Source organism: Orbicella franksi, chromosome 14 (genome assembly GCF_964199315.1).
Source record: "Orbicella franksi chromosome 14, jaOrbFran1.1, whole genome shotgun sequence".
Classification (NCBI taxonomy): domain Eukaryota; kingdom Metazoa; phylum Cnidaria; class Anthozoa; order Scleractinia; family Merulinidae; genus Orbicella; species Orbicella franksi.
The window spans coordinates 12032793-12057932 of record NC_138158.1 but is presented as its reverse complement, the minus strand read 5'-3'; the positions used below and the strand labels follow the sequence as shown (position 1 = coordinate 12057932).

Sequence of the window (25140 nt, the reverse complement as noted above, 5' to 3'; positions counted from 1 at the left end):
ACCAATTGATGACTTTGCATGTGAAGGTTTTTGTAAATTCGCAGTCGATAAAGGTGTGATTTATAGAGTCTGGCTCACCACAGTAGATGCAGTCACTGTCTGTATTTATCCCATATCTGAAGAGTTCTTTCTTTGTAATGACAATCCTATGGATAAGTTTGAATTGAAATTCTTTCAACTTATTTTCTTTGCATGTTTTTGAAGCCATTTTAAAGACATCTGTCCAATTCTCTGTGTCTATTGAAATATCTCTTTTCCATCTTTCCGGGCCAGTATGAGGTGATTGGTGTTTCTTAACAAGAAGTAGGCGGTAATAGTCTCTTGCCTTATACGTTTCAAAATTGATTTGATTAGTTTCGTTCAGTAAAAAAGATTTCCAGTTTTCTCTATAATTAAAGATCGAGTTTTGCCCTAGGACTCGCGCTCTGTTCTTCAAGCTCACAGGAATTGCACTCAAGATTTGATAGAACTGGAGAAAATTTGTGTTACAATGATATTTAGCATGAAATTCTTGAAAAGTTAGGTATTGACCGTTTTCATTAAAAAGCTGTTGGATCGTGTGGATACCCTTGACAAACCATTCCCTTATAAATAGCGGTTTTCCATCAACTAAGATTTCTTTGTTATTAAAGAGAATGGTTTCGGTTCCTTGATCATAATTGTACAGAGTCTTGATTTCATCAAATGCAATAAGTATGTCTCTGTAGAATGTTGGAATGTGCCTTAAATATTTGACATCGTAGTTACATCGAAGCAGGAAATTGAGACCTCCGTGTTTGTTAAAAAAATAGTCCGGTACTACTTTCCAATCGCAGTTATCTCTAAAGAGAAGTCTTTTGATCCATGCAAGTCTGAGCGATTTTATCGTAAGTTCGATGTCAACCATCCGTAAGCCTCCCGAGGAAAGGTCTTGGTACATACTAGTCCGTTTTATTTTGTCCTTCTTATTTTTCCAAAGGAAACGAAACATTTTATCTTTTACCATTGACACTATTTCCTTAGGGACGTTAACATTTGAAATTGAGTATATTAAGTTAGATAACCCCAAAGATTTAATTATCAGTACTTTTCCATAGAGTGTTAATCCTCTCGATTTCCAAATGTCTAAATTTGTCTGCAGTTTTTGTACTTTCAAATTAAAGTTCATCTGGTTATTACCTTTTTCGTCATAGGAAATATAGATTCCTAGTAATTTTGTGGGAGTATTCATCCATTTCATCCCTAGTGGTTTGGTTCTATTATTCAACCATTTCCCTAACCAGAATGCTTTTGTTTTCTCTACGTTGAGCACTAATCCAGAGAAATTCCCAAAAGCACTCATAGTTTTCAGGGCTTGTTCAGCAGAAGCCACATCAGCACAAAATAAGTTGGTATCGTCTGCAAATTGGCTTAGTTTGATCTCTGAGCCAAAAATTCTGATTCCTTTTATGGTTGGGTTTTGTCTTATTTTGTTTGATAGTATTTCTGCTGTCAGGATAAACAGATATGGCGAGAGTGGGCATCCTTGTCTAACTCCTCTAGAGGGTTTAAACCAGTCCGTTGCAAAACCGTTGTTCAAAGCTGCGCTTTCTATGTCCATGTAGAAGATCTCGATCCATTTTCTTAAGCTATCACCGAAATTGAATTTTTTGAGAGCACTTTGAATACAAGACCATTCCAGTGAGTCAAAAGCTTTTTTAAAATCAACTGATATTAATATACCTGGAGTGTTGTTCACCTGAGTTTGCTCCATAATATCACTTATTAATCTTACATTTTCTCCAATATATCTTCCTTTTATGAAGCCCGTTTGGTCCGGATGTACGAGTTTTGAGAGCATTGGCTCAATTCGCCTTGCGATGGCTTTTGATGCAATTTTATAATCCACATTAAGTAAAGTGATTGGTCGCCAATTCTGTAAAAGCAATAATTCAGCGTCGTCTTTCGGTAAAAGCGTAATTATGCCTCTACGCTGAGAGACCGATAACCTCCCATGCTCGTATGCTCCATTCAGGCTTGCTAATAGATCTGCTCCTACAAGATCAAAGAAATGCTTATAAAATTCTACGGTAAAACCATCCTCGCCTGGTGATTTTCCGTTTTCAAAAGTCTCCAATGATTTTTTACATTCTCCGTAAGTCAAAGGACCGTCTAAAGCATCTCTTTGTGCATCGTCTAGTTTAGGAATTTCCATGCTTTCGGTAAACATTTCAAAGCTATCCTGTGCATCTGTTGTTTGAGAATTATACAAATTACTATAATATATTCGGATCATTGATAGAATTTGTGTTTCATCAGTAGTTGTTTCATCATTTTCCAATTTAATTTCGTTGATAGTTTTTCTATTATAGTTCCTTTTTTCTAAATTAAAAAAGTATTTTGTGGCTTTTTCGCCCTCTTCTACCCAGCGGCATTTAGATCTGAAGATTGCAGATTTACCTTTATTATTATATTGATGTTGGAGTTCTTTTTTGAGGTCATCATATTGTTTAAGAATTCCGTCAATGTTATCAAGGTTCTGGCTATTGCAGATTATTTTATCCAGCTCATCAAGTTGTTGTTTGATCTCCACTTCATGCTTACGAATCGCCTGTGCTTTTCCTTTAGAGAACGAAATGGTTGTGCTTCTTATTTCCATTTTAATCAGTTCCCAAAACAGCTGTTGGTCATTTACATAATTATATTTTTCGCGAAGCTGAGGATATAATTCTAGAATTTTGGTTGTGTATTCCTTGTCCTCTAATAGAGAATTATTGAATTTCCAAAAACCCGGTCCTCGAGGATTCTCGTTCGGCCACGACAATGATAATAATATCGTGTTGTGATCTGGTGCTATTGAGGTTTGGATGTCCACTTTTTTTTAACAAATTTTGTCAAGTGCTTGGATATTAAAAAGAAGTCTATCCTTGATTTCACGCCTAACGTTTTAGACCTGTAAGAGAACTTGTTAACATTCGGATAACGAGTTCTTTGTATGTCGACAAGGTCAAGGGTATCCATGGTGATATTTACCAAATTCCTACATGCTGTTGGCCTCCAAGGAGAACCACCTTTTTTGTCTTTTTTAGATAGCGTACAATTCCAATCACCTCCTACTATAAGAGTTGTAATTTCCGATTTGTCAATTAAGAGACAATTTAGTTCTTGAATGAAACTTACTTGTTGTGTGTGGTCGTTGGGCGCGTATATATTACAAAATGACAATTTTAGACCGTTGTAAGTGAGGTTGATTAAGATTATTCTACCGTCTGCGTCACTGGATGTGAAGGTCACTTTTTCTTTTACCGTTCGATTAATCAAGATACAAACACCTTTGCTATGAGAAGTCCCGTGAGAAAAGTAAATTTCACCTCCCCATTCATTTCTCCAAACGGCTTCGTCGCTTACTTTGGAAAACGTTTCTTGCAGAAAATAAAAATTGGCCTCCTGATCTTTCAAATACGTAAAAATGCTCCTTCTCTTAACCGTATCTCTGAGACCTCTCACATTCAATGAAATTACCGAACATTTGTGTAGGTGTAATTTATGCATTTAAGGATAGATTTTTGGAATAAAAAATTTGGTTCGCATTCCCCCTCGTATTAACAATTGTAAGCACCAAAACAAAACAAAACAAAACAAAACAAAACAAAAAAATTACCAATAATGAATTTAAAAAACAGACCTATTTTAGGAGTTCCTTCGCTTAGCAATCCAGTCCGTAGTCCCTTCTTTTATTTAGCAGTCCTTTGATATTAACACAGTTTAGAGATCGTCTAAGTCCTCTACGCAATAAATCCTTACCGGTGCTCCGCTCGGCGATGTCTTTACGAATATTTTTCCATCCATTGTCCAAGTGCTGGTAATCATGTTATCTTTCTTCATCTTGTTTACTTTCCAGAAAAGCTCTCTTCGATAATTCGTAAGATTCTCGTTGATGAATATACGCTGGTCTTCTCGAGACGCGAAAGCATAGCTTGGAAATAGGTCAGAGATTTTCACGTTTTTAAGCTTGGTTCTCGCTTTGTAGAGAAGAGATTTTACTTTGTGGCTCACGAATTTGACAATTACGGGTTTAGTGGTTTTTCTTTTCAGTTTGTGTGATATTTCTATATCTTCCGGTTTGATATCGACGTTTATGGCTTCTCCAATACGGATAACAACTTCGTCGGTTGATGTGTACGCGCCTTCAGGTACGCCCAAAATTTCCAACGAATTCTTACGAGAATATTGCTCCAGGTCGTCATATTTTTCTTCTAAGTTATTCATTTCTTCAATATGATCTTTTAGTTTCATTCTTGTGTGGTTAAGCTCGTTCCTCAACGTGTCATTTGCTTTCTCGGCTTTGGTAAGTTTCGTTTTAAGCTTCTCCGTTTCCCTTTGGTTGGCATTTAGGGCGGATTTCAGCTCTAGAATTTCTTGCTTCAGTTCTTGATTTTCCCTGAGTATCGTTGCAACTGTAGTTTGTATTTCAACTAGCATCTCCTTGATGTCAATTAGGTTTGGTTCGGGCTGAGTGGCTGCAGCAGTTGGTATTTCGCCGACACTATCCGCCATATTGCATCGTTTCGAAACGTTATCTTCTTCTTCCAATGAACCTCTTTCTCCTCTTTTATGTTTCCCACTAGTCTTCTTCATTGAAATTGGCACTACATAGCATCACTCCAAGATGTGATTAAGGTCGAAAATACCAAGGAAATATTATAAAAGAAGGAAACTTAAGCTCCGCTCAGAAACCACGTCCAACCATGACGGGCTCACGCACGAGTATCTTTGAAAATTGTGATCCACAGCAGGGTTTGCTTTATTGCCGCATACGTAAATGAAGCAGGAATTTTGCTTCTCTTTTACACGTATTCCCCAATTGCAATATTGCATGGCCAATGGATTACTTTGAATTCTTTAGTGCATACTTATGTCTATGATCTTCATTTAATAGTATCCAAGTTCAAAACAATTCATTAACACATCACTAGTTTACACTCCTTTTGAAGGTTTATTTAACAGAATTTGAACTAATTTGCATATATGACCTTTGGCCGGCGACATTGTCATGCTTTCTCTCGTTTCCTGAAAACACACCTGTAGGGGCATGGCAGCTTAGTTTATCCCTTCATAGTTTTAAATTCGCTCCTTCCGTATAAAAGAAGAGGGTTTCTTAAATTGTTGCTGTTGTGAAAACTTGTAGGATGTAGCAGATGCAACTGGACTAAAGGTCACTGCACATAGTACAATCTCGTCCATGGTGAAACTCACAAAGCGTCTGGTTTCCTCGAAGCGAAGCGACTCGAAAACTTGAAGCGTTGTTGCTACGATTCATGCAGCAGCATTCCGCATATTTTCAAAAGCCGGTTTCTCTTGTTTTCATGTCTTTTTTACTTTATGAGTGTAGATATTGTTTAATTGAGTGCTGGCCATTTGACCAAGTGTCCTGATCATTTTGCAATTTAAGAACTCGCACTCGTTTGCTTGCTTACATAAAATATCCTGGAAATATCCAATTAAATAAACTGAAAAGCCCCAGAATTGACTCTCCACCTCTTCATGTCTAAGGCTACTGTTATTGTCTGCCTTTGTCAACATTTTATCATGAATTTTCTCTCCTGCTTGAGGAATTGGCCGCAGCATCAGGCGAGCTTTTAATTGTCGGTGATTTTAATCTACATGTGGATTCTTCGCGTGATGTCAACGCATTGCATTTTTGTGACCTAATAGCATCTTTCGATCTGAAACAATGGGTGACTACGCCGACTCACACAAGTGGTCATATCTTGGATTTAATCATTACTAGAAATCAGTGTAAACTTATAGACAATGTTATGGTTCATGACCCTTTGATTTCTGATCATTATGCTATTTTTATGCATTTATTATTGCACAAACCACAATTTCCAACAAGAACTATTCGCCACCGGAAGCTGCGTTCGATTGATTATGCTGAATTCAATGACACTATCATGAATTCGTCCTTGTTTGACGAATCACAGCGTGATTTGGATTCGTTAGTTGATTCCTATCATCGGGTCTTGAAGTCCACCCTTGATGTTTATGCCCCCGAAAGGACCCGTGAGGTAGTTCTTCGTCCTTGTGCGCCTTGGTATTCAACTGACATTAGTGTTCAAAAGAACATAAGGAGGAAGCTCGAACGTAACTGGCGACGTACAAGATTACCTGCAGATAGAGAACGGTATGTGTTTCAGAACAGTGTTGTTAATGACATGATTGCCTCCGCGAAGCACACATTTTATTCATCAGTGATCCAGGAAAACTCAGGGAACTCTGGACTTCTTTTTAAGACAATAGAGAAGCTTCTGCACTCCAATCCAGTCCAGCGTTATCCATCTGGGCCTAATAACTGTTCTCTGTCCGAATCATTCGTTGAATATTTTAGTGACAAAATTGTTAAAATCCGCAATGATCTTGACAAAGTTGATGGAACTCTGAATGACGGTCAAGTTACTTCATGCAATGCTGAGTCTGAAAGCTGTCTAGCTGGTCAGCTGCTAAGTGAATTTAAACTGGTCACTGAGGAGGTCGTATCTGGTTTTGTGAATCACCTGTCTTCAAAGTCCTGTACACTTGATCCAATTCCATCCTCAGTGTTCAAAGGGTGCCGTCATTATCTGCTTCCAATGATCACTCGTATAGTTAACTTGTCTCTTACAAGTGGCCAAGTACCTGATAGATTCAAGGTTGCCATGTTGAAGCCGTTGTTGAAAAAGAGTGGAGCTGATCATGAACTATTTTCGAACTTTCGTCCTGTCTCGAATTTATATTTTCTATCCAAAGTTACGGAGAAAGCAGTTGCAGCACAATTAATGGACCACCTTAATGATAATGAAGGCTTATTAGAAGAATTTCAGTCGGCATATAAATCTCATCACAGTACAGAGACTGCGCTTGTGAGAGTTCAAAATGATATTTTGAAGGCTATTGACAATAACAGATCGGTTATATTACTATTGCTCGATTTATCGGCTGCGTTTGATACTGTCGATCATTCGATTTTGTTATCTAGACTACAGAATCGCTTTGGTATTAGGAACACTGCTCTTAATTGGTTTCATTCGTATCTTCACTCACGCGAACAGTTTGTTTCTGTCAATGGAATTGAATCGTCAAAGAAGAATTTACCCTACGGGGTACCACAGGGTTCTGTACTGGGACCCTTGTTGTATTCCCTTTATACAAGTCCGCTGGGTGACATAGCCAGAAAGCATAGCATACCGTTTCATCTCTATGCAGATGACACACAGTTGTACTTGTCGTTTACGTCCAATTGCCTTAATCATCTATCAAGCTCAAAGATGGCAGTAGAATTATGTGTTAAGGACATTGGGGACTGGATGCTGCGCAACAAACTTAAGTTAAATCGGGATAAGACTGAACTTTTGGTTATTAGTTCTAAATATCGTCCACGACCACCCCTCGACTATATACGAGTTGGTGATGAAGTAATCAAGTCTAGTAAACAGGCCAGGAATTTAGGAGTTGCATTCGATCAATGTTTGGATTTCAAAGAACACGTTAAAATAACCTGCAAGAGCGCATTTTTCCGCATTCGTAGTATAGCTAAAATTAGGCGATACCTATCCCAGAGTACTACTGAGACCATTGTTCACGCTTACATAACATCGCGTTTGGACTATTGTAACGCCCTACTGTACGGTCTCCCAAAGTATCTGATTAATAGACTTCAGCTTGTACAGAACTCAGCAGCTCGCCTTGTTACCTTGACTAGAAGGCAGGAACACATCACACCAATACTAAGGAGCTTACATTGGTTGCCAGTTCATTTTAGGATTATTTTCAAAATATTGTTGTTAACTTACAAAGCTCTGAATGGACTGGCCCCTGATTACATTAGAGACCTACTGCGATTTAACATTTCTGGTCGGACACTACGATCTTCAAACAACAGGTTGCTTGATGAGCCTAGAGCAAATCTTAAAACGTATGGTGAAAGGGCTTTTTCCGTGGCGGCACCAAGGCTCTGGAATAAACTACCCCTCCAGATCAGACTTTCATCATCAGAGGCAGTTTTTAAGGCTAATCTTAAGACTTATCTTTTTAAGCGTGCATTTGATTTGTAGTTTTTACTTTTTATTTGTAGCCTAATTGTATTATATAGCGTATTTAATTCTTAGGATTTTAACTTTTAGGATTTAGGATTTTAGGTTTTTAAAGAATTAGGATTTTAATTTTAAAGTATTGTAAAGCGCCATGGACAATTAGTGGAAAATGGCGCTATATAAATGTATATTTATTTTATTTTATTTATTTTCAGAGCTTTGAAATGTCCTTAAGATGCTTTTGGGAGGGCTTCGAAGAGTATTCTCTTCTCCCATAATCACTCTAAATTTTCAGCTCGGCATGAGAGTAATACAACTAGTAAGGTTACTAGGCTGTTTTGGCCGTGCCAAGATGACCGCCAATTCTGGGCTTGACCAGCCAACTTCGAACGGCTGAAAAAGCAGTTTTCGCTTACCGTATGCAAAAAAAAGTCTGAAGTGTTTCCAAGTAAAGTTGAAATTTTATTACTAAGCAAAAATCTTACATATGAAAATTTCGTTTCAGTAACACTTTAAGGTTTCTCTTTATTAACTGTGTTTGTTATGTGATGTTCTGGTGTGGTTAAAATTTTCTCTGTTGGCTGATTAAAGAACATCTCATCCATAAACCAACTTTTATAGTGCTTTTGGTGGTAAATTTTTAAATCTTTGATCTTATACATCTCTAAAGTTCTCTTGTATGCAACATTTATCAGTTCTACATTTCATTGACCTTCCTCTTGCCTATCATTCACTCCCTTGGTAGAACTTTCTTTCTCTCTCCAGTTTTCCACTGCATGAAAAATTCAAGATGGCAGCTAAACTTTTTACGATGTGAGCGCTCACTCGAAAAAGTCTCGCCTGCTCTGCAGGCTATTCATTCACCAAAAATCTCACAAGATAATTTATACTTGACAAGAATCTAATGGCAGTTATCTAATTGGCTAAGACTACAAAAGAATCGAATCCTCACATGCTCAGCTATGGCTTCAGGGAAAAGTGCAAGCTTCCTTTGTGAACAGCGGCTGGTAATGGAGCCTAACGGAGTAGTAGAGCAACCACAAAGTTGGCGAAAAAATAAAACACCTATGAACTTCTTTCCAATAAGGATTCTAATTACTCTTCTTCCCCATGTCATCACCTCATCTTTATTACCTCTGTGCAAGATACATTTATAAAGTTTAACAAATAAAATTTGAGCGGTTAATTGACTGTATAATAGGCTTAAATAACACTTTATGTCTTGTTTAAGCCATAAACAAGTTGAAATGTAGCTTCGTAGACTGATTCCAGTAATATCAGCATCCATTAATATAAAAAGAAGCAAAGAAAGGTAAAGCAAAGAAAGGTGCAAAAACCGAAAAGAAAATGGCACACGTGACAAACACTAGGAGTTTTATCAGCCCATCGACCCCATTTTATAGTGACTGCCGCCACATGATATTGTATTTCTCATCTGCATCAAAAACACTTAAGTATTGACAAAACCTGTCAAAACTGACTAACCAAAGGGTACACCAGATCCTGGTATATTGAAATGACTTTTTGTTATGGTTGTTCTTTGATTTACTCTCATGGCACTTCTCCCCCCTTTTTTACTCTCTCTTTTTCCCACTGTACTCCATTTAACTGAGTGTTTAAAAGAGGCTAAAATTAAGATGTCATTGGATATGTAATCACTATAAAAATATGTTAAGGGACTTAAGGACACTAAATTTTTATAGATGTTTACTTTTGATCTTCCCAGGGCTTCTCAGGCTTTAAACATTGTTCCTATAAAAAAAGGGTTAAACTTTACAGCTGGTCTTACTAAGGAATAAGTAAGTTAATTCTCTTTTTTACAAATGATCATGTGTTTGATATTAGCAAGTAAACAAAAGTGAGAGAACCAGTCAGACTTGCCATAAAACATTCTGAGTTTCCCTTAAAGGGAGGTATCTCAAGAGAGTATTTGATATGCAGCCAAAATCATCATAGAAACAAAAACAAACAAAAAAAATACACACAAGGTGACAAAAGTGATTTTTATTCATAAATCATGTATTAATATAGACGTAGGTACCATCTAAAGAAAATTCTCTTCCCTGAACATTAATCTAGTCATTGTTTGCAATCGACTAAGGTTTCATGGAAGAGGACTTGGGCGAGACATGTTTTTTTCAAGGCGGGTAAATAACTAAAATGAATACTTTATCTCAAATTGAAGAATGCAGTAAAACTATGAAATAAAAAGAACTAAAGATATGTTATCACAGAAATGAATTTCAATAGTAAGCTTAAAATGGTTGGCTTGTGGAAAATATGCGGAAAACAATTTTTTATCAGCAGCGGCTTGTGTTTTCTTCTGACGACAGTAAGTCTAATTTGACTAAAGTATCTCCTACAATGTGATAGAATACAAAACAAAACGAGCTGAAAATAACTACAAAGCAAAACTGTACTTACGGCTACTTTTATCATTATGGTCAACTCCATTTTCCTCTGAGAAAAAACTAGCGAGACAATCTCAGATAGTGCAGAGCGCAATTGATAGCTCTGGTACAGTAGTCCCATAAGTACTCACCCCTGCTTGGTTCACTTCCGGTTTGTGTCTACCTTGGTAGTCTGCTACGGCTTTTTCCCTTTGCAGTGTGTATGTTTCAAGGTTGTATTTTCATTCAAGGTCCGAAAATTATGCACAAATTAATTACTACTGGTGTTTTACGTTGATTTCGTTCATTTTAAATTCAATAATACACTGAAGCAGCAAACGTGACAATTTAGCTCTTCACGCCAACTTTGTAACTTGATACTTTTGTTTTCCTCGCAAAGGCATATAATATGAAACCCTTGTTTTCTCCAAAACATACGGAAGATGTCCTTGTTTTTTGGAGATAAATGAAAGAAAGTTAAATATCTTATGTAGTGATGAAGAAACGGAACAAACGATGTTTTACTAAAAATGCAAATTTTTATGGATGAACAAGAACTAATTTAATTATCAGATAGTCACGAAATATCACTTTCTTTTTCTGTTGCCACCTTTGTTGTTAACAATAAAACAATTCAAAATTAACTCACAACGATATTGATGGCTGAGAAGCATTTCAACGAAAAGTATTGAAGATAAACAGTGCTACTTGGCCGATATGAATGAGTCTCCTCAAAGACTGATTAAATTAATTTGCACTTTCATTAGGTGCCATGGCGTCTGCAGCAATATTTGAGCATTTTCCTGGTTTCTTTTGTTACAAATTTACAATTTGCGGAGTATTAAAGCCACTAACTTGGGAACGTTTTGGTCTCTCTTACAGACACAATTAAGGCAAGAAATAAACAAGCCGCTAAGGAGAAGCAATACATTTGAACCCTGACAAGCACACTAGGTAAGTTCATACTAGGGCCCAAGTAGGCCTTAAGTACGATAAAAACTCAAGTGAACTTGAGACTGGCGGTGCTAACTTTTAAAGATAAGCGTTCATACTAAATTGCAAAGTATGCTACTTGCGGAATCGCTTGTCAATCAAACTACGCGGTAAAACACGCCAAAGCAAATGTAGTCAAGACACTCAAAGCTTCATTATGCCGCGACCTCGAAACGTTCGAATAGCGTCCCTTATTTTGATTTTTGCTTTCCTACTTTTGCGACAGCGGTCTTTCATGTTTCAACAAATGTATTGCTTCGCTTTAATGGAGGAAGCCTTTAGAATTAGCCGGCGAAACCGTCGGATGTTGCTTATTTATATGGCAGGGCACTCACAACAACAAAGACCACAACTGAAAAGAAGAGCTTGGGTTTGGCCTAGACCACAGAACTGGTTTCGCCTTCTTATAGCTAATCCAGCACTGCATTTTCTTTGGAAGGAACATTTTCGTATCACTCACGCAACATTTGAATACCTATGTGACCTAATAAGAGCAGATATACAAAAACAACACACGCGGATGCGAGTGCCAATTAGTGTAGAAGAAAGAGTTGGTTTAGCATTATGGCGACTTGCAACCGGCAACAGTTATAGAAGCTGTGGGTTACAATTTGGATACGGAAAGTCAACAGCGAAATGCATTTGTAGTGAATTCGAGCGCGCTCTTCTTCGTAGGAAGGATCAATTCATAAAATTTCCCTTGACAAGGCAGGAAATTACAGAAAAGGTTGACGAGTTCGAAGAGATGTATGGCATACCTCAAATTGTCGGAGCCATAGATGGTTGCCACATAGAGATAAATGCTCCACCACGAAATCACGAGGATTACTATAATCGTAAGCAGCATTATAGTGTGAACCTTCAAGCTATAGTTGATTCTAACCTGAAATTCATCCATGCTACCGTTGGTTATCCAGGCAGCATACACGATGCTCGCGTCCTTAGACTAAGTGGACTATACGATTTGGCACAAAATGAGCAAATTCTTGCTGGCCCGACGAGGAATATAAATGGAGTAGAAATCGGCCCTCTTCTCGCTGGAGACAGTGCATATCCCCTTACCAGCTGGCTCATGAAACCTTACTCAGACAGGGGGCACTTAACTCCTGAACAAAAAAAATTCAACAAAAAATTCAGTGCCCTACGATGCGTAGTCGAGCGTGCATTTGGCATGTTAAAATCACGGTGGCGAATTGTTATGAAAAAAATTGAGCAGAAAACGACAACCCTTACGAAAACTGTTGTTGCGTCATGTGTTTTGCATAACATTTGCATTGAGAGAGGTGATCTATATGATGATGGCTGCGACTCCGATGATGACTCAGACGATGAAGATGAAGGCAGACTTCTATTTGAAACTGGCAACGATGTGAGAGATGCTTTAAAAGACTTTGTGCGGGATAACTTGTAACACTACATTTTCCAACTGCAGGTTTTATTTGTTAACGAATGCTATGTGTAGCACCAAAATGTCATATAAACATATAAACTTGCCGATACAGGCAACAACAAAACAGCAGAACAGTAACAAATATATATATAATTAGAATTAATACAACTGTCTCCTTTTTAGAACATCAAATATGTGCACTGATTTACTTTGACACCAAATCTTTGAAAATGTCCTTAAACCCTGCGAGAATTGCATTTGTTTGTTCCAACTGATTCCTCTGTGATTCCCGAAGCATTTCTGTGGAACGTTCAAATCGTATGTTATCTTGCTCTATGCTTCGTTCCATAAGTTGTAGAAAACTTGTCTGCCACTCAGACGTCGCTGTTTGCTCATCACGTCTCTTCTTTCCTTTGCTGCCAGATTTCGCTGGCTTATCAGTTGCCTTTCGTTTCACTCCTTCATTGGGCGTCGCAGTTTCGAATTCATTTTCCATGTTTTCTGTGTCGGCCACGCTTCCTTGTGGAGAGAGTGATGTGCTGCTGCCTTCTTCGAAGGCAAACGTGGAAGAGCCTTCGAGTGCCATTTTGCATGGGTCAACGCTATCGCGATGACCCATCACGTCATCGAAAAAGTCGAAGTATGGAAACCCCTCTTTGATTTTCTTAAACCCCGCTTCGCCGGTCGACTGAGAGCGTTGCTTTAAAAGCTTATACTCGTACTCGAGATTTTGCTGGCGTTTCTTTACCTGCGGCAAAGTTCTTTCGCTGTCAGGACAGCTTTCCTTGTATGCGATAAAAATTTCATTCCATATCTTAATCCTTTCTTTGTTGGACGCACTGCGTAGCTTGCTGTACCGTGGCCCCCATACTGCCAGCATCTCACGAGTTTCGTCTTCTGTCCAGTCAGACGCCTTTAATTTGGTCTTCTTTTTGCCTTCGGAACTTGTTTTACTGACCCGGCTTGAGTTAGCGGATGAAGTCTCAGGCCCTGGTGATGGGGTTCGCGATACTAGGGAGCTGTTGTTGCTTTGTGGTGGACTGTCGCTCGGTTGAAATGCAGCAGGACGGTAAAAGGTCTGGCTGTGTGGTGGGAAATGAAAGAGTTGTCCACTGCGGAAAGGCGTTTGTGGCTGGTTAATCGTTACGGGTACTGCTCCGGCAAATCTTTGGTTTAAGTTGTTGCTATCGAACAGAAAGCATGCTTATGAAAACATGGCTATTAAGATTTTATTAAGAGTAAAACAGAACATTTGTTCAAAAGTCTTTAACTGGTTTAATAAATAAATGAAACTGCACTTACATGAGGCTTAAGTCCACGGAATCGTCGTCCTCTAATCGGTATTGTTGCTGAGCGAAGAAGCGAGGCCGGCTTGCGTTGTAATCCATGCTTTTTGCTTCGCCAAGGTTTGCGTGCACTAGCTTTTCCCGCCGTTTAGTTGATTGACGTGTTATCGCTTTCGCGTGTTTTGATAGTGCCTAAGAACGCATTCGAGAACAGCAAAACTAGACTTAAGAGCACACTTCGGCTCCTTTGAAAGTACGCCGTTTCTAAGGTTACAAAGTAAGGTACTTGAACTAAAATAAACCCCGTTCACATTCCAAGTAGACCTTGGGCGTACTTAAGGCCTACTTACGTACGTAGTATGAACTCGCCTAACTATTGTAGATTGAAAACAGCAGATGATATTTGTTGAACCGACCTGTGTGTAATTCTAAAAGCTATGCAGCCACAGTAACGTTTCACTTTTGCAATAAAACGGGACAATTGGCGCTACCTGAAAAATAACTGCCGTCCTTGGTCGCATGACATGATATATAAAATACCGCATGGAAAGATAGTGTATAACACTAACGATGCTAGAACGCATGCGTCTTACATGTTGAGCTCTACCATAAGGAAAACCACTCAACGTTTGTGCGTGATTCCGTATGCAATGTGTCCTTCACCTAATATAGAAGCCACGAACGCTAACTAATCTACGCATGCGTTTAGGACAAATTAGTTTTGTTCTAAGGAAAATGGTACCACAAGGAGAGGAAGGGGTTACCTGAAACAAATATATAGCTTTGCGATGTTCAAAGCTAAGTGACGGCGATGGAATGTGTTTTACGTAGAGTACACATGTACCTTTCCCACCCTACCCCCACTAATTCCTTGCCTCTAGACTAATTAATTAATTGAAATTAATTAATTAAACAAACATTAAAGTTTACACCTTAGCGCCATAGTGCCATATGGCCTTAGTTCCTTAGCGGCAGGCAGCTCCCATAACCATCCCAATAGTGCACTCTGCACTAAAAAGGGCGGAAAGAATTTTTAACTTATTTGTTTCGCATAAATAACGCAATTCGGTTTAATATTATTTGTTTCGCATAAACAACGCAATTCGTTTTAATAAAGAGTTTGAAATAAATTCTAGCAGTAGAAAATCAAATACTTACGATATAACCTTTCAGTATGGTCTGGTTCATTCTTTATTGAGACGTTTAGTCTGGGATCTGAAAACGTGATAACAAAATCAGCTATTCAACTTCCTGTTTGACGGGAGAATAATGAATACGCAATTTCTTAAATATAAAACGCAAAATAAAAATATTCAAAAAAATCACAATTTCTGTGAAAGTAGAAGTAACAGTAAGAGTTACTTAAAGAAAGACTGGTGTAGGTTCCATATTTTTACAGAAAATAAACATTTGATTCACAAGACAATTAATTGGCAAGTTTCTGCTCGAAGATCTCTTATGACGTTTTTGCTAATTTCGACACGAAAAATCATAATTTAAGTCGTAAAAGCTCGCAAATATGTACAAATCACTGATTTAAATGATTTTGTACTACATAATTTCGGCGACTTAATGTTTGAGCGCAGTACGAAATTTAATAGGAAGTACTTACCCATTTTGACCTTCTGAACGTTGCTGGAACGCAGTTAGACCACAGCTTGGCGCTTTTGGGAGGAGTTTTATTTGAGTATTTGATAAGTTTTTGACATGCTTCCCCTTGAGATCTTAGTGGTTAAGAACAATTTGAAATGACAAATGACTGATACATTTTCCCTTCTTCAGATCTTAGTGGCCATGAACAATATTGAATGACAGATGACTAACACATTTTGATTACTTATTTGTTTTGTCATGTGAGGACAGGGTAAAGGTAGGGTCATTGTCGTCCCGTCTCGGGAGGAGAATGCTCCGATTGGGTAGTCCTACCCCAATTCCTCATCTTTTTTTGGGATCCGAAGTCCACCAATGCGCATCTCGGTTGTATTCAACGTTTAACGTCACGATTAGGTTAGCCAATGAGCTTCGTTGGTCTATTTCGAATTGGCGTTTTGGTGGAAAAACATCCGAAGCACTTCAGTTTTAAAAGAAGTGTGTAACAGTGTGTATGGTGGTTTGTTCCTGTCTACTTAATTCTGCAGGAATTACGGCAACGATCGTCCACATCTATGGAAGCTATGATATTATACTACTGTCCGCATAAAACTGCTAAGGTAAACTACTTACTATTGCCTTAAGTTTAATGGTAATCTGGGAGCGATTTACAATACCGGGCCACTTAAACTTAAGTTTATTTTAGTCTTCGAAGTGAGCTTTTGTAGAAACGAAAGAAACAATGTGCAAATGAGTAGCTCGGTATTTCACGAGGTAGTAGTCGTTTTGTTTGAATTACAGTAACTCCGTTTACATACAGCACGTTTTATTGTAGTTGTATAGACATTATATGACATGAATGAAGACAAACTTGAAAGAACTCATAGCGATTTTTAACTAGCGAGACAATCTCAGATAGTGCAGAGTGTAATGTAAAGTTCCGACGGAGTTCTCATAACACAGTTCCTTTATAAACCCTACCATTCACTCCTGGTTTGTTATTGACCTTGCTAGTCAGCTAGGCATTTTGATGAGACATAATCTTAGCAGTGTATGTTCGATGTGTGTATTTTCATTCACAGCCCAAAAATAACTTACAGTCAATTACCGTTTGACAAGACAGGTCTTGAATTTTACTGTAGTGTTTTACGTCGATTTTTGCTATTTCAAAGTAAATAATACATTTAAGTAGCAAACGTGACAATTTTACTCTTCATGCAAACTTTTGTAACTTGATCCTTTTGTATTCCTCGCAAAGTTATGTAAGCTGATACTCTTGTTTTCTTGAAGACACATGGAAGATGTGCTTGTATTTGTTTCACAGCTGGAGATAAATGGAAAGTTGAATATCAGATGAAGAAATGGAAGAGGAACAATTTGCTTTATTTAACATGCATGTATTTTTCTGTTATTATCTATATTTAGGCTGGATACACTGGCCTTCCTCAAATCGATCTGGACCAAATATAGGTAGGTAATTAGGAGGCGCGGTGGCCTCATGGTTAGTGCACTCATCTCTGGATCGAGCGGTCCGGGTTCGAGCCCTGGCCAGGGACATTGTGTTGTGTTCTTGGGCAAGGCACTTTACTCTCACAGTGCCTCTCTCCACCCAGGTGTATAAATGGGTACCGGCCGTCACGTTCCACAACCGATGGAACTGGATTATTGCAATGAACGGATACGACACAGGAATCCAATCTGGAAGTCCACCATGCTGCTTTAATAATCAACTTTGCAACTTACATTGCGCGCTTAAGTATATTATGTATGATGCACCGAAATGTACCTTACAAACACTACATCCCTTCCTTTTTTGGTATAACTACTATGATCTTAAGGAAATGTCAACACAATTGAAAGTCAACTAAAAACTAGTACGACTTAAACTCACAAAACGGCTGGCCATAAAAATTATTAATTCTCTTTTGAACCGTAACAGTCAATAATGACATCAAGTCATAACAAAGTTTCTAACAATAGCATTCAAGTTAAAACAGAGTCCTTAACAATGACGCTCAGGTCATAACAAAGTCTTTAAATCTTTCCGGCAGTTTCCTGGCCCTTGTTGGTCTCGTCATAACTGGGCTGCTCAGTTTTTCTTGTTCTGCTTCCGGTTCTACAGGATCAGCAACATCAAGCAATGGAGCTGTTTCCTCCGGATTCTGTGATGCTTCCTCGTACTTCTTTACGTGGGTTGTGTTTTGCATAAGTTGAACGCCTTCTGGTGATTCAACGACAACACTGTTCCCAGTTTTGGTTACAACATCATAAGGCTCAGAAGCAAATGGTGTTGACAACTTGTTTTTGTGCTCTTGTTTTACTAAGACTTTATCACCTGGAGCTAGGTCTGACTCCTGGGAATTCCTCTTCTTGTCTGCATAGTGTTTAGCTTTGGCTTTCATTTCGCCATCTCGGTCTCGCATCTCACTCTCCTCCCTCTCCTTTCTCAGTTCAGGTAGTTTAGTACGCATCTTCCTGCCAAACAAGAGTTCTGCTGGACTCACACCTGTGGTAGTATGAGGGTTGACCTATATGCTACCAAATACTTGCGAACTTCCTTCTTCCATTCTTTTCCCTCAGCTTGAGCTATTTTCATTCTCTTGAGGAGGGACTTGTTTTGTCTTTCCACTTCGCCGTTCGCTTATGGCCACAATGGTGTGGTCTTCCTGTGTTCTATGCCGTTATCCTCCAAATACCGCTCAAACACTTCTGATCTGAACTGTGGACCATTGTCGCTTCGAAGTGATTGAGGTAGTCCATGTGTGGTGAAGATTTTCTCCAAACACTCTATGACGTTCTCTGATGTTGTCGAACGCATGACTTCCACTTCATAGTACCTGCTGAAGTAATCAACGATGACTAAGACAGATTCTCCTGATGGTAATGGACCTAATAGGTCTATGGCCAAATCTTGTCATGGGCTACTTGGTAATGGGGTTGACTTGATTGGCTCTGGGTTTGCTGGACTGCTTACAAGCTGACAGCCATGACAGGTTCTGCAAAACCTCTCGGCTTCCTTGTCAATCCCAGGCCACCATACCTTTGATCGCAATCTCTGCTTCATACTGACAATTCCTGGGTGTCCTTCATGGGCAAGGCTCAGTACTTGAGGTCTCAACTTGCTCGGAATGACAATCCTGGTACCTCGAAGAATTAACTTGCCAATAACACACAGTTTGCCACATACTGGTATGTACTGCTTGTGCTGATCACCTTTCCAGTTTCCATCTTTAATGTGCTGACGCAATTCCATGAACTCTCTGTCCTGTGATGAGGCTTCTTCAATTTCACGTGTTGTCATCGCTTGAGGAGTGGCAGTTGCTGCGACAAACCTGACAAATTCATCTGACACCTTGTGCGCTGATGAAGATTCTGCTTGCTCGTTCGCATGCAGTAAGCATGACAACGAATCAGCAATATTCTGCTCTCCAGGTAGGTATTTGACTTGGAACTTGTATGGCTGTAATCGCAAGATCCATCTTTCGATTCGTGCACAGGGCTTCGATCTGCTTGAGTAGATTGTTTCCAATGGTTTGTGATCAGTGTACAGTTCAAATTCAATGCCGTAAAGGTACACATGGAATCGTTCACATGCCCATACAACAGCCAAGGCTTCTTTTTCCATTTGTGAATAACGCTTTTCCCCATCACTTAGACTCTTGCTTGGGTAACTAATGATTCTTTTCCTGCCTTGCTGCTCCTGGATGAGGATTGCACCGAGGCCTACCGGGCTTGCGTCTGCTATGATTAGTGTCTTGGCATTTTTATCAAAGTAACCAAGAGTTCCTGCACTTGATAGCCTCCTCTTAAGCTCATTGAATGCGTTCTTCTGCTCTTCTCCAAACTCAAAACGGACACCCTTTTTGGTTAATCTGCGCAATGGCTCTGCGACCGTAGCAAAGTCTGGGATGAAACAAGCATTGTAGTTTGCCAGTCCCAGAAAGCTTCTGACTTCTGGTGCACTCTGAGGTTCTCTTGCATCAACGATCGCTTTTACCTTGTCTTCTGCAAGGCCAATACCATTGTCGCTTAACACCAGTCCCATGAACACCATCTGGGTCATGTGGAACCTGCACTTCTCTGCATTCAGTGTGAGATTCTTCTCTTTCAGCCTCTCCAAAACTCGCTGCAATCTTCTGTCATGTTCTTCACTGTTCTTCCCATGAATAATGATATCATCTGAGATGTTGGCAACACCTTCACAGCCTTGTAATGATTGCTGAATGACATGCTGGTACACCTCTGGAGCTGAGCTTATCCCAAACATAAGGCGCTTGTACTGGTATAGACCACAATGTGTAGTGAACGTTGTGATACTTCTGGAATCTGGATGGAGTTCTAATTGGTGATAACCCCATTTTAAATCCAGTTTACTGAACACTGTGCTTTGGTTGAGGTTTTGGAGCACTTCGTCCACTGTGGGTATGGGATAACGTTCTCTGATAATGGCTTCATTAGCCCTTCGCATGTCTACACAAAGCCGTATTTCGTCATTCTGCTTTGGGACTACTACAACTGGACTAACCCACGGGGTCGGGCCCTCTACCGGTTCAATTATGTCCATGGCTACCAGTTCTTCAATCTTTTCTTTAACCTTGTCCCGAAGACTAAATGGGGTGCGCCTGACTGGTTGTGCCACCGGAGGTACATCCGGATTCACGTGCAACTTAACTTGGTAATTCTTTAACTTTCCCACACCTTCAAAGATTTCTTTGTAATCGGACATAATTGTCTCATTAGATGTCACTGTGCAGATCTGGGTTCCTAATTTCAACACACCTAGCTGTATGGCATTTTCTTTCCAAGCAGTGCCGCCCCTTCACCATTAATAACAACAAATTCGGCTTCGACTTCTTTCCCCTCTACTCTTGCCAGTGCTGAGAATGTTCCTAGAATGTTCAGCGGCTGTTTACTGCCGTACGCATAAAGCTTCTTGTCACTCTTTCTCGACACACACTTAATCTTGTCTTGCTTTAACTTTGACCACAGGTTTTTGTCAATCACATTGGTGCTCGCACCCGAATCGATCAGCATTGCAACTACAACTCCACCCACAGTCACATCTATTTTCTCAGGAGGTGTAGCGGAATTCACAGTAAATGCATACTCATCTTCATTTCTTTCACTTCCCACATACCTGACTGACTTCTTCTTTTTCTTTCCTTTTGTCTTCTCTTCCCGTCTAGGTTTGGGAGGTTTGGCTGGTTTCGTTCTACTCTGCGAACCAAAATGGTCAGCTCCTCCACACTTATAGCAAGTTTTTCCTTTCACAGGGCATTCAGAGTCTCGTCCAAAATGTCCTACTTTTCCACATCTGTAGCATACTCGCTTTACAGACTCCTCCTCTTTGTCTTCCTGCTTGTCGCGAACCAAATTCACATCCTTTCTGCCTTCCACATTCTCCAGCTATGATTGAACTCGCTCGTGATTTGCTGCCGTCGAAAGTAACAGCTCTAAGGTTAATTTCTCACCTTTTTCCAGTAGTTTCTTCCTTAATTCATGTGATTTACATCTCTGCACGACTTGATCACGAATCTGGTTTTCGGCTTGTTTGCCGTAGTCACAGTCCTTGACCACTTGCCTCAATTGTGTCACGAACTGAGCCACAGTTTCACCGTCCTGTTGTTCCATGCTGCGGAACAGGTGATTTTGGTATGTCGAATTTACCTTTGGAATGAAATAATCGTTCAAAGCCTTCACCGCTTTTTCGTAATCTTTCGCCTTGCCTGTGTCAGTCAACGTTTCAAAAATTTCTTGAACAGCTTCGCCGGCAGAATGAAGGAGAAAAGCTCTCCTCTGGATTTTATTATCCGCTTTATCCGCTTCGATGAGCAAGCCTTTGCTGTCAGCATACATCGAGAAACTTTTCAACCAACGCTGCCATCGCCTTCCCACGCCTGAAGGTTCACCATGTGGGTCGAAGGGTTTTACACTCATCAAATCGTCTATCTTTATTCACGCCATGGTCTGGGCAGTTGCAACTTCAATCCTCGTCGCCAGATATCATGTTCCACAACTGATGGAACTGGATTATTGCAATGAACGGATACGACACACGAATCCAATCTAGAAGTCCACCATGCTGCTTTAATAATCAATAGTTCGTATAGTGTGATCGTCCGGGTGAGTGTAGTTCTGAAAAGAACTGTTGTTGGTGACTGACGTTTCGACAACCTGAGCGGAAGTCATCTTCAGAGTCAAGTGAATAGTGTTTGTCAGTCGATGATCTTATAAGTCTGATCCGTTGAACGTGATTGGTCAGTATAGCCATGATGGTATTGGCTGAAAGACTCGTGTAGTTTGTCATCAATCATTGGTGGGTTTCGATCCATCTATTGTTAGTCAAGAAGGACCAACGTGAAAGACAGAGGCAAACCTAATGACAGACAGGGAGCAGTTTACAAGATCAAATGCTCCGACTGCCAGGCCTCCTACATTGGTGAGACTGGCAGAAACCTTAACACGAGACTGACTGAACACAAACGAGCCACGAGAAATGGTGATGCCAACAATCACATTGCTGTACATCATCAACTGACAAACCACAACATTGACTGGGACTCTGCTCAGTGCTTAACCTACAGTACAAACTATTTTCAACGACTGACTCTGGAGAGCTGGTACACTAACCTAGAACAAACGCCTCTTAACAGATGTCAACAACTACCGGCGCCTTGCAAACGACTTATCCACGACAGAAACGAAACCGACAAACGGACTTCTAACAGACCGACTTAACAATACACGGACCAAAACCGACCTACTTGACTAACAATAGACGGATCGAAACCCACCAATGACTGATGACAAACTTTACACGAGTCTTTCAGCCAATACCATCATGGCTATACTGACCAATCACGTTCAACAGATCAGACTTATAAGATCATCGACTGACAAACACTATTCACTTGACTCTGAAGATGACTTCCGCTCAGGTTGTCGAAACATCAGTCACCAACAACAGTTCTTTTCAGAACTACACTCACCCGGACGATCACACTATACGAACTACTGATACTCCTGGGTTCAAACCATTTACTGTGTTTAATAATCAACTTCCCAACTTACATTGCGCATTTAATTATATTATGTATGATGCACCGAAATGTACCTTACAAACACTACACCGGCAAACTTAATGCTGGGGGTAACCCTGCGATGGACTAGCATCCCATCCAGGGGGGAGTAGAAATACTCCTAGTCGCTTCATGCTACAGAAACCGGGATAAGCTCCGGCCTGATGGGCCACTTGGCTTGCATGCAGACTTTACCTACCTAAAGGAAAATTAAAGCAATGGAAAACACATTGTGTTTAGTGCAGAATGCACTATCGGGATGGTTTGGGGGTTGATGTCCGCTAAAGTACTATGGCAATATGGCACTATGGAAATAAGGTGTGAACTTTAATGTTTGTTTATTAATTAATTTCAATTAATTAATTAGGCTTGCAGGAAGGGGGGTAGGATGGGGAAGGTACTTGTGAACACTACGTAAAATGAGTGGTATACGTACCTACACTACTTCTTTGGTCGCTTCAAAAAGATTTATATTTGTTTCAGAAAACCTCTTGCTCTCCTTGTGGTACTTTTCTCTTCAGAACAAAACAAATATCTGTTCTAAATGCATGCACGGATTAATAAGCGTTAATGTCAACTACATATCAAGTGGAAAATACATTTCATACAAGATCACACCCTAACGTTGAGCGCTTTTCCTTGTGGTAGAACCCAAACAAGTCATACGCATGTGTTCTAGCATCGATACAAGAATGCTACTGTGACTATGTGTCTTTTGGAATTACGTCTACCTTAGTTCAAAAAATGTCATGCGATGTTTCCAAACTACACTAGTGCATTTATTTTATCCTTTGTTTCTATCAAACAGACCAATATGTTCATACCCACAACCGAAACTTTTCCAAGTAAGTAGCATTAAAACTTGTCAAATTGTACAAAGAAACCTAGGAAACTGCTCAAATATTACTGCAGACTTTGTGGCGCCTACTGAAAGCATAAATTTTTTCAGTCTCTAAGGAGACTTGTTCACTGATGTCGATCAAGTAGCGCTGTTTACTTTCAATGCCTCTTGTTGAAATACTTCTCAGTTGTATTAATCGATATCAATGTGTATTTTAAATTTAAGTGGTTTTATTGTTAACACCAAAGGTGGCAACAGAACGTGCTGTTCCATGACAATTTGATAATTCTAAAGATTAATTCTTGTTTATTGGTCAAAAGAAAATTTGTATGTTAAATAAAGCAAATCATTCCTTTTCCATTTCTTCATCCAACATTCAACTTTCCATTTATCTCCAACTGAAACGAATACAAGCACATCTTCCGTGTGTGTTCAAGAAAACAAGAGTATCAGGTTACATAACTTTGCGAGGAATACAAAAGGATCAAGTTACAAAAGTTTGCGTGAAGAGTAAAATTGTCACGTTTGCTACTTAAATGTGTTATTTAATTTGAAATGAGCAAAACTCAGCATAAAACACTATAGTAAAATTCAAGAACTGTCATCATGATGTCAAACGGTAATTCACTGTAAGTTATTCTTGGACTTTGAATGAAAATACACACATCAAACATACACACTACTAAGATTATGTCTCATCAAAATCTCTAGCTGACTAGTAAGGTCAATACAAACCAGGAGTGAAAATACACATGCCAAACATACACACTGCTAAGATTATGTCTTATCAAAATCCCTAGTTGACTAGCAAGGTCAATACAAACCAGGAGTGAATGGTAGAGGTTATGTAGGAACTGTGTTATGAGTATTCCATCGGAGCTTTACGTTAGACTCTGCACTATCTGAGATTGTCTTACTAGTTTCTTTATTGTATGGTTCCAGGAAATATTCATAACCCTCGCACCTCCCAAGATTTTCTGTTTCAGGGGGCTTCATGGTACTTCTCCCACCTACTAAAATTTCCATGATTTTTACACTTGAGTCCCCTACTCCTTGGAGACTCCTTACTCCATTGGTTTCGTTGTTGTTCAATGTATTTTAAATGATGATTCGAGTGGGAGAAGAGGAGCTTTTTTTACTTTAAATCGCCCCTTGGACAGGATCTGAAGGTTTGCGATGTAAGAAAATTTGTGCTGTAGAATTGTTATAAAACAAGGACATTCCATCTCACTGGCAAATAAATAAATCATCAGTATGTGAGTATTCTAATTTAAATTAATTTAGACAAGAAATTATAATGCCATGTAACACCATGGGAAATAAATAACGAAATCACACACTTAAGCTTAATGTAGACTGTAGACTGTTTACAGTGTGTGGAGTAGCTAAGTGACCTAGTACAGGAAATTTTGCTGCAAGATTTCTGAGTATTTTCGCGCATATTTCAGGCACTATTATCACTGATCACTCTAATCTGGGTATCATTGGAAATATCTTTTCCCTTTAGAACTTGATTACTGATGATGCCAAGTTTGATGATA

The 25140-nt window shown here is 39.3% G+C and overlaps 3 protein-coding genes and 1 pseudogene across 3 annotated transcripts in view; all 4 read right to left on the bottom strand.

Annotated features, from left to right (window-relative positions):
* The window catches only part of LOC145467730 (uncharacterized), a 256990-nt gene that overhangs the window by 121654 nt on the left and 110196 nt on the right, over positions 1-25140 (bottom strand). The gene's annotated exons all lie outside the window — the stretch shown is intronic.
* On the bottom strand, positions 2986-4485 carry LOC145467727 (uncharacterized). The gene has a single exon (XM_081451327.1). The coding sequence runs from the start codon at positions 4438-4440 to the stop codon at positions 3724-3726; it is 717 nt and encodes a 238-aa protein (XP_081307453.1). The 5' UTR covers positions 4441-4485; the 3' UTR covers positions 2986-3723.
* The window catches only part of LOC145467231 (uncharacterized), a 45213-nt gene continuing 33081 nt past the window's right edge, over positions 13009-25140 (bottom strand). Inside the window, exons 2-3 of the mRNA XM_081450784.1 lie at positions 14106-14453; positions 13009-13987 (exon numbers count right to left, since the gene is read on the bottom strand). Coding sequence (XP_081306910.1) covers positions 13009-13987; positions 14106-14191 — 1065 coding nt within the window. The 5' untranslated portion in view covers positions 14192-14453. The remainder of the gene's footprint in view (positions 13988-14105; positions 14454-25140) is intronic.
* Positions 20459-21616, bottom strand: LOC145467702 (uncharacterized; annotated as a pseudogene).